General features: G+C 41.0%; 1 protein-coding gene across 1 annotated transcript; it reads right to left on the reverse strand.

Annotated features, from left to right (window-relative positions):
• Positions 1-3,572: 3,572 nt before the first annotated feature.
• Positions 3,573-6,521, reverse strand: xbp1 (X-box binding protein 1). The gene is given in 6 exon segments (XM_036980188.1): positions 3,573-4,755; positions 5,014-5,097; positions 5,100-5,180; positions 5,322-5,438; positions 5,557-5,653; positions 6,145-6,521. Coding segments are annotated over 6 exon segments (1,182 nt in total). The 5' UTR covers positions 6,366-6,521; the 3' UTR covers positions 3,573-4,173.
• Positions 6,522-10,664: the final 4,143 nt, after the last annotated feature.

The following is a 10,664-nucleotide window of genomic DNA, read 5'->3' on the forward strand; positions in this document are numbered from 1 at the left end:
AGGCCTCTCTCATCTTTTTAAGTGGGAGAACTTGCACAATTGGTGGCTGACTAAATACTTTTTTGCCCCACTGTATTTGACAAATAAAATTTGATTTGATTTACAGTACTTTCATGTCATGACATTTGATTTGCCAGCTCAAAATAGATAACACATTTCCTATATTCAAATGTGTGGTGCCTCTGAGTGACTGTTTTTACCCTCACCAAAACCACACCCACTGAATATTGTTTCCTTGTTGTTATCGCTGATAGTATTCCATGAGGGTTTTGTTTAAACATTATGGAAGCAATACAAAGCAATATGACAAACGTCTCAGTATGTGATCATGTTTCAACTATGAATTGATTTCCTTTCCCAGTGTGGTGGTTTGCCTTGGCTAATGACACTGAATAGAAATAGCAGTTAACACAGTGAGAGGTCTCATTGTTGCCAGGGGTAACAGTGGATAAGGGGCTCTTATTGTTGCTGTTTTTGGTGAGGGGGCTGGAGAGTCTGCCAACTCGTCAACGCGCATGCACACACACACACCACAACTCATATGGGGGCCTTAGTGTCACGTGATTCTTCTCCCTCCCCAGGCTTTCTGGCCCAGTTTTAAATAATTAGCCTCTCTGTTTGATCTCCCCCTCTGACTTGGTGAAAACATGTTCTTCCTCTCTGATTCGGGGAAAACCTTGTTCTTCCTCTTCCGTCTCATTTTTGGGAAACCCTTGCTACGAGTAAGGCAAAACAACTTCACTTCCTCAAGCCTCTTCGAAGCTTTTCTGCAGCTGAGGTGAAGGGGACAAAAGCTCTACCGCTCTCACTGCTGTTCTGAGACAAATGTTTTCTATTAGACCACACTCTGAAAAGCTGTTTGAAATTGTTGCCCAAAGAAGGTATTGGATCTTGAATGCTCACCATGGAGAATGAAGATGGTCATTTACCCTAGCCAGGCAGCTGCCCATGGTGTGTAGACCGCGCGTGCGCACACGCAAACACACACACACACACACACACACACACACACACACACACACACACACACACACACACACACACACACACACACACACACACACACACACAGAGAACATGAGCCCTACCGTAGGATTAATCCAAACCCAAGCAAATGTGACCACAGTGTCATATTAACAAGTCAAATTGGTAGGCCTCTAATTTAAGCATGACCTTTAACATCCAGCACTGTGACATCATACTGTACACTGAAAGACACAGAGGTCCTGGGGTCCACCTGCTCTTTAAAGTCTCCACAAAAGGCTAACCATTAAAAACTAACCCTGTTGTAAGCTGGTAGTAGTATCTTCCATGTGTGTTGTGTTGAATTCAATTTTACAGAACTTGTGGACATCAGAGTACATAAGGAAGAATACGAAACAACCCTAGTTCTGCTTAAATCAACTTGTCGTTCTCTTGTTTAACATGGCCATGACATATTGTTGTTATTTACAGTAACAGTCAAACATTCAGGCTGTCAACAACTGATTTCACCACAATAACATTTTAATGAAAGCGAGAATTGGTAGTTGTTTTTTTTTACCTTAGGTTTCAGTAGAACAGCTGTGAGCTAGTTTTATTCTCTGTTGTGGTTGAGAGTAGAAGAGGGGAAATGTGCTCTGCCTCTGCTGCTAACCACACTCTTCAGAAGAAGTCACTACGTGTCAAAAGCACCACTAGTGGTTCCACACACTGCAGCCTAGTAATAGGCTAAGGTACGACAAAGGAAAAGTACAAAATGGACAACGTTCTGAATAAGAAATTACCCTTGCTGTAAATTACATTTTCTAAACGTCTTCCTCTTAATAGTACCAGTGTTGTTGTTAACCCACAAGGTGAATATGCCCCTACAGGAGCAGATCTAGGATCAATTTGCCCACAAATCCTAACCTTGGGGGAAATGCTTATGCAAATCAGATGCAGAACTGACCCAAGACAAGCGGGTGCTACACTGTTGTTGTTTAACCAGTCCCCTCCCTGATCTATACTCGTTCACAAGCAGCAGGAGACAAAGCAAACAGACAGTGAGAGACAGACACTAAAGAGTTAAGATCAATTACATCAGAAGTGTATTTGAGTAGCTGATCTAATCAGCTAGTACAGTGATAGGGTTCTATTCTGAACAAGTAACAGGCGGACCCTCGATACATAATAATAGGGCATACTTTTCACATCCCCAGGACTTTTGACAACCTGGTCTCAGCGCCTTTTGTACAATTTTGTACGTAAATCTGTGAAACTCCATTCAGTATATGTTCCGTTTCTTATGGTATGTATTAGTTTGTGGATGTCCATCACCCATTTCATATGATATGTTACGAATTAACAGTTCGTATTATATTACGCATTTGCAAAACGTACAATATGTTACGATTTTGTAAAAACGTGTGCTGTTTGCTAGGCTAGGGTTACGGGTTAGGTTAAAGCGTTAAGGGAAAGGTCAACTAAAAGGGTTAAGTTTAGGGTTAGCTAACATGCTAATTAATTGCAAAGTTGCTAATTAGCTAAAATGCTAGTTGTCCAACATTTGTTGCTAGACATTCGTGTTATATGCCCAGTCATCCACCTGACTAACTTTTTACCTTAAACTAATTTGATTGTCCCGGATTTGTTTACGGTTACGTCTTGTCTATGAGACCAGGCTGCTTTGAAGGGGGTTGTCTTCTCTCCCATCTAAGCATAGCAGCACAAATAAAGACACACCGAAAGACAGCACACAGAGAGGACTGAAAGACTTTGATGAGATGTCACCCTAACAGCTTATATAAAAATTTAAAAAAGGCCAGACTGACCCTTTAAGGAGAAATCCCAGGGAAAATCCCTGTGTCTCAGGTACCTCCATGTTCTTAGTTATGTAATAGATGTGTCATTGTGTGTGTACATGTGCAAGAATACAAACATTTGTTTCACATGGCTTCCCTTTAAGCCTTATCTGACCTTGGGTCCACTGCACTGGAACCTAGTCAGAGATCAGTGACATGTAATCATTAATCTCTAAACTCTGCTACTTCTGCCATCTTATCTGCTCTAGAAGAAAACACTGGGGCCAGGTGGCAATTGGATATTTACCCTGAAGACATGAAAAATGCCTTGCTAGTTATTTTAAAACGATCTGACAGATGGTCTGAAGAAAAGCAAAACCACTGGGCACAGACATCAATTCAATGTTGGTTCATTGAAATGGAAACATTGAGTCATTGTGCCCAGTGGGAAGGTCTCGAGTCCTGCATTTTACATTTGAGTTTAGAAACTTCTTGCTCAAGCCACACTGAGAGAAACTCTAGTGAGGCCACGTTTCTTGCTTTGCATTTCCTATACGGCCTTTGAGGCTTGAATCAAAGAAGCCAAATGTTGGCTCCTTGGAGAAAGGAATTGGATTAAACTTCAACGCTTGAACTTCTGGCCAATTGTATATTGTAGACATACCATGTAGAATGTAATTGAGATACCACAGTAAAAATATATTCAAGAGACCCAGGCTTGCACTGTCTGAGGGTGTATTCCCTGCCTACCCTCTGATCGAACACCTGGTCTGTAAAACCAAGAGCCAGTGAAACCAAGAGACGGTAAGATGCAATGCAAAGTTTTTTTTTAATGCAGTAATTTTGATCTACAAGGAGAGTGTTTAACAAAATTATACAGGAGGTAAAGGCCTTTATACATACGGAAACAGATTACATACAGAAGACTCCGGAGCAGAATACACAAATAAATACATTTGTCTTTTTAAAACAGTCAGTCCCAGTCCCCCAGGGAAATATAACTTAAAGAAATACTGGATATTTCACCCATTGGATTTCTCCTTAACTCCAACAATGAGTGGAAAGATTTAAAGCAACCTTACAAATCCACTAGCTGTCAATTAGTGACGGCAAATTAAGGTGTCAATAACTGCATCTCCCACAAGCCAATGCAGGATCGCAAAATCGTAGACCTGTAAAAGGAGATTAACTTTGGTTTGAACCCCCAAGATGAGGTACATGCTAGCTAGCCTTGTCTCCGATCAGTTTATGCTGTTTAGCCATTGGTAATCGGCACTGCTGGGACAGCCTATCAATATAAAGCATAATGTACTGTATTCACTTAACACTACACTAAATAGCAGTGAGTTCATAATAGGTTGGATCATTGATTAATGGGATGTGGGATACCAATGGGATGTTCAGAATCAGATCAGACACTGATCAACTGGGGGAACAGTTCGTTGGCAAACACATCATCCCAGGACCCCTCTGAGCAGAGGGGGGATGACATGTCGCTGATGGGGGAAGGGGACCGCTCGTATCCGGAGTCGCTGTAGGCATCCATCAGGTAGGCACCAGTCTTCTCTAGGCTACCCATGGCCAGGTCAGAGGTCAGTGAGGCCACAGACAGGAAGTCATCCAGAACCCCATGATTTTTAGGGATGATGACCACTTCTTCCGGCTCATCTTTGACACACACGTCTACCTCGTCAGCCACAGAGAAGACCTCAGCCATCTTCATCCCTGTCACACTCTCCTCGTGATTCACTTCCTGCTGCCCGAGGACACACACCACCTCCACAGGCTTGGTGTAGATGTGGTCAAAGTGGATCAGTTCATTAAGGGCCTCCAGCTTAACTGGTGTGGCCCCCAGAGCTGCAGGTGAGGGGGCAGGTACTCCTCCCCCCCCTCCGACCAGCAGCACCGCCTGCTCCTGGATCTCCTGCTCACCACACTCCCTGAGGAACAGCTCTGGGTGAAGGATGTCAAGAATGCCCAGCAAGAGATCAGACTGGAGGGGAGAGGGAGCGAGCAGGTTACAACTCTGAACAGGGAATGTCAGAACTGGAACTTACCAATAGGCAAGATGAGCATTATAAAAGCACTATGAGCTACTGGAATATGGACTAGACTAAATGAAGCCAATCAATAACTATAAAGTGCTGAATATCCATCTCCATTTGATAAAGCCCTTATCCATAGCTTACATTAGTGGTCATGCATTAGCTGTAGCAGACAAATTGTGTCCATAGTGGTCTACGTGTCTCACCTCAGAGTCTGTAGAGTCAAGACTATCTGTATCCATTGGGAAATCTTCAGATTTGAGAATTGCTGGGCCTGCACCTGCTGCAGAGGCACACATAGCCTGAGTACTGCAGACTCAGAAGACCCGATCCCCAAAACTGCATCAATCCCATTGGACTCCAACACCTGAGCCTGGGGGGGGGGGGAGAGGAGTGAAGAGTTATAAACTAACTGGCTATGACAGCCAGGTGGCTCTGACAACCAGGTGGCGCAACTGTCCCCCCCCCCCTCCTCCAATCTACTGAATTACCAATAACTCACAAATCTGCTTACATTCTCTTTGGCCTCAAGGGTGTCCAACCCCAGCCTCTGTCTCAGTTCCTTGTTCTCGTTCACCATACCGCACATCTTTTGCCGTAACAGCCTGTTTTCAACATGAAGTTTCTGGTTCTAGAGAGGAGAGAGAAAGAGATAGAATTATAATTCTAACACCTTAGTCAGTTTAGGAATAAGAGCAATAAATAGCAGTCATTAACACCGTGACAATTTATGGACAGAATTGATTTACCTCCAGTTCCATCACCAGAACTTGCTCTTCCAGCTCACCCATTTTGGCTTTTTTTCTGTCTCTGGCCGTTTGGGCTGCAACTCTGTTCTTGAGTTTCCTGAAGAGGAAATATTATCTTTTGAAATTGCTGACAAAGCAAGATGACTGACAGGAATGGGAGAGAATTATTGGTTATTGCACAATCAGCCGCCATGTTCCTGTCATGCAGGCAGAACAGGTTCCAAATTTCCAGAAACGGGGTGGGAGCAATAGGGCGACTCAAATCTGTTGATATGCGAAGCCGGGTAACATGACAGGCCGAGTCGACGAATAAAAAAGGTAAATCTACCATAGTCTAATTTTGAATGTGCAGGATTTATTCTTAGCACAGTTATTGGAAAGACATCGATGACATTCATGGGAATCTGTCCATTTGTGTGGCGTAAGGAGTAGCCGGCTCCCTTTGGTCAACCAATCAATTCACAATTGTTCACCTTTGGTATCACGAGATCGATATGGTCGCATCTGACTTCAATAATAATTAATTTATATAGCCATGAGAATAACGTTACAACTAAATACAACAAATTGGCTATTCATGAAACTAACCTGCGAAGTTGCTTTTCTTCTGGGCTCAAATGAGTGAGTCTCTGTCTTTTTCGCAGGGGTGGCCCAGTTGTCGAATTTGAGTCGGAATCTGACGAATTCGCTTGGTTTTGCGACGGCAAAACGACAGAAATTGACCGGCTGTAGCCCTGTGTTGAGCTAGAAGAGCCATTCTGTTGCCCAGATATCAAGAGGACTTTATGTCCCGCTGTCCCCACGACCATATTATTTATCCTTATAGACTTCAAAAATATTGGGGTAGCTTCAAAGAAACGTAAGGTTTATTTAGGTCTTTCTATCCCTGTCAGTTCTCAAATATAAAAAAAGGAGTTCCGCTTCCAATCTATTTCTACAGTCGTGGTGAAATCTGATAGGCTGAAAGACATTGCAATGCTTTCACAGTATGCTCTATGATTGGCTGCAGGGCTCATGCAATTTGCATTCAACTTTCACCCTGCGTTCGCAGTAAAATGCCTGCCTCTTGTTCATGGAAGGTGTAATTTCCCATCTAACCTACGCTTGGCACAAATAACAAACCCGACCCATTTAAAATTCCCAGCAAAAATACTTAGAGCCAAAAGTATTGAGGTTATTCACCCTGGGTTATTACTTTATTTTTCTAAACGAACTTTAGTTCTCAAAATAGCCATACAGTAGATGTACTTGTATTCACTGGTGGAAAAAGTACTCAAATGTCATACTTGAGTAAAAGTAAAGATACATTAATAGAAAATAGTACAAGTGAAAGTCACCCAGTAAACTGCTACTTGAGCAAAAGTCTAAAAGTATTTGGTTTTAAATATACTTAAGTATCAAAAGTCAATGGAATTGCTAAAATATGCTTAAGTATCAAAAGTAAAAGTATAAACAATTTCAAAATTGTCTGTCAAATGTAAAGAGTACTTTTGGTTGTAAGGGAAAATGTATGGAGTAAAAAGTGCATTATTTTCTTTCGGAATGTAGTGAAGTGAAAGTTGTCAGAAATATAATTAGTAAAGTAAAGTACAGATACCCCCAAAAATGACTTAAGTAGTACTTTAAAATATTTTTACTTAAGTACTTTACACCATTGCTTGTCTTCTAACATGTAGGACAATAACCTGTTGACCTCCAAGGTACACTAGCTTACAATTACAGTTGTAAAAGAAGACTATATTACGATGGTGTCATGCCCTGACCTTAGAGAGACGTTTTATTTCTCTATTTGGTTTGGTCAGGGTGTGATGTGGGGTGGGCAGTCTATGTTCTATTTTCTATGTTTTGTATTTCTTTGTTTTGGCCGGTTATGGTTCTCAATCAGGGACAGACTATCGTTGTCTCTGATTGGGAACCATACTTAGGCAGCACTTTTCCCCACCTGTCTTTGTGGGTAGTTAACTTTGTTTGTGGCACTGAAGCCCTGTAAGCGTCACGGTTGTTGCTTTCTTTTGTTGGTTTTTTTGGCAACATTTTTCAAATAAAAGGAAAATGTTCGCTCATCACGCTGCACCTTGGTCTTCTTCCAGCAACGGCCGTGGCAGATGGACTATTGTATAGGTTCTTTATAGAATAGTCATTGCAGGATATTCAGTTGTTTTCACCTTGCCACTACAATCCCATTAATTTTGTCCTCCCCATTCAATAGTCAATACAGTTTGCATATCCATATTGAATTTTGATTATGTCCCTGCCATTGCACATCTGGCATCCATCTCACTCATAGTGGATAACTTTCAGGTCAAATAATGGAAAATAACTGTTTTGTAGCTTGTGATGCAAAGTATTTGTGATTTTCATCATGTATCCTACTGGGGGAATTCATATGAATTCTTATTAGTTGTTTTTGTTTTATTATTCCCCATACCTTATTCATAGTGGGACATATTCAACATTTCTTCAATGAAGGTGTGGCTTGGAATCCAGTTTTATGTACAGCACCAGTCAACAGTTTGGACATACACTACCGTTCAAAAGTTTGGGGTCACTTAGAAATGTCCTTGTGGTTTTCTTTCAAAACCATTTTTTTGTTCATTAAAATAACATCAAATTGATCAGAAATACAGTGTAGACATTGTTAATGTTGTAAATGACTATTGTAGATGGAAACGGTGGACAGAGGCCCATAATCAGCAACCATCACTCCTGTGTTCCAATGGCACGTTGTGTTAGCTAATCCAAGTTTATAATTTTAAAAGGCTAATTGATCATTAGAAAACCCTTTTGTGATTATGTTAGCACAGCTGTAAACTGTTAAAGAACCAATAAAACGGGCCTTCTTTAGACTAGTTGAGTATCTGGAGCGTCAGCATTTGTGGGTTCGAGTACAGGCTCAAAATGGCCAGAAACAAATAACTTTCTTCTGAAACTCGTCAGTCTATTCTTGTTCTGAGAAATTAAGGCTATTCCATGCAAGAAATTGCCAAGAAACTGAAGATCTCGTACAACGCTGTGTTCTAGTCCCTTCACAGAACTATTCTCTAACCAGAATAGAAAGAGGAGTGGGAGGCCCCGGTGCACAACTGAGCAAGAGGACAAGTGCATTAGTGTCTAGTTTGAGAAACAGATGCCTCACAAGTCCTCAACTGGCAGCTTCATTAAATAGTACTGGCAAAACACCAGTCTCAACGTCAACAGTGAAGAGGTGATTCCGGGATGCTGCCCCCCACCCGACAACAAAATGAGAAAGCATCATTCTGCACTAACTGTAATTTTTATTCAGACATTTGGAACTACACAAATAAATAATCAGAACATTTAAAACCATATAAATATAAAAATATATACAAAAATAAGACTCATATATATCAAAAGAAGTACCAAAGACAAATAGAAACACATTTTTGTTGATTTGGCACTCAAGCATGACCCATCCTCCAACACTATCAACCAAGAGTCAAGACTAAACCAAGTCACCTTGGTGGTGTGCAGACTGGTTTTATATTATTCTTAACGATTTCGCACAAACCAGAAAAAAAATGCAACAATATGGCTGCGAAACAATATATTCACAGTATTATGAATGAATTGTGATTTATGTGGTAGCATTTCGTAGTGTGACTGATTTTACTAATTATACAAATTTACTATTTGTGACTGATTTTATAGTACTGTACAAAGTTAGAGGTGTGATATTTGATATTGACCCACAGTCCCACACGGGGACATGATATCATTGACGTGACGTGCAAATGAGCGATATAATCGCGCAAATGTCACCATTCCAATTTTTTTTGTGTTGGCTCCCCGTGTCGCCCCCGGCAAGATGCCGCCCTGGGCGGCTGCCCATGTCACCTACACCTAAATCCACCACTGTACCTACTCATTCCAGGGTTTTTCTTTATTTGTATTATTTTTCTACATAGTAGAATAATAGTGAATACATTAAAATGATGAAATAACACATATGGAACCCTGTAGTAACCAAAAAAGTTTAAAACAAATGAACATAGATTTTATATTTGAGATTCTTCAAAGTAACCACCATTTATTTACCTTGATGACGGCTTTGCACAGTCTTGGCATTCTCTCAACCAGCTTCATGAGGTAGTCACTTGGAATGCATTTCAATTAACAGGTGTACCTTGTATTGTGGAAATTCATGTATACTGAGAGAGACTTGAACCACCATTCAAATGATCAATCTTTATTTAACATTGATTAATTATTGCAATAATGAGACTGGTCGACCCCACATTGTTGTTTGTTGGACAGAGAGCCTAACCTTTTCAGAAAATGCTGGTTCTTAAATAGCTGACACTAAAAATGCTTAGTCATGGCTGGTTCTACCCCTCCCATGCAGATCGGGGGCATCATAAGCCACTTTGGGGTCATATTGTGGTTATCTGCACCTGGTGTTGTTTTAACCACCACCCAGCTTAGTCTCCCAGATGCAAGAATGGGTTTGAGACAATGAGAGATTGTTCTAGTCCTAAACTATCCCGAGTAAAACATATTCTTGACCATATGCCCAGATTAGCTGCAGGGAGCTAGAGTGGAGATCATAAAAACACAGCGTCAGTAGAACAGAAATGTCTTACTATTTGTTAAGTATCTCACACTCACACTCTCACACTTGTTAAAAATTCATTTGTGGAATATCTTTCCTTCTTAGTGTGTTTGAGCCAATGAGGTGTGTTGTGACAAGTTATGGGGGGTATACAGAAGATAGCCCTATTTGGTAAAATACCAAGTCCATATTATGGCAAGAACAGCTCAAATAAGCAAAGATAAATTACAGTCCATCATTACTTTAAGACATGTAGGTAAGTCAATCCGAAAAGTTCAATCATTTTGAAAGTTTCTTCAAGTGCAGTCACAAAAACCGTCAAGCGCTATGATGAAACTGTCTCTCATGAGGACTGCCACAGGAAAGGAAGACCCAGTGTTACCTCTGCTGCAGAGGATTAGTATATTAGTTACCAGCTTCAGAAATTGCAGCCCAAATAAATGCTTCACAGAGCTCAAGTAACACACACATCTCAACATCAACTGTTCAGAGGAGGCCGTGTGAATCAGACCTTCATGGTCGAATTGCTGCAAAGAAA

Source organism: Oncorhynchus mykiss, chromosome 6, assembly GCF_013265735.2.
Source record: "Oncorhynchus mykiss isolate Arlee chromosome 6, USDA_OmykA_1.1, whole genome shotgun sequence".
Lineage (NCBI taxonomy): Eukaryota > Metazoa > Chordata > Actinopteri > Salmoniformes > Salmonidae > Oncorhynchus > Oncorhynchus mykiss.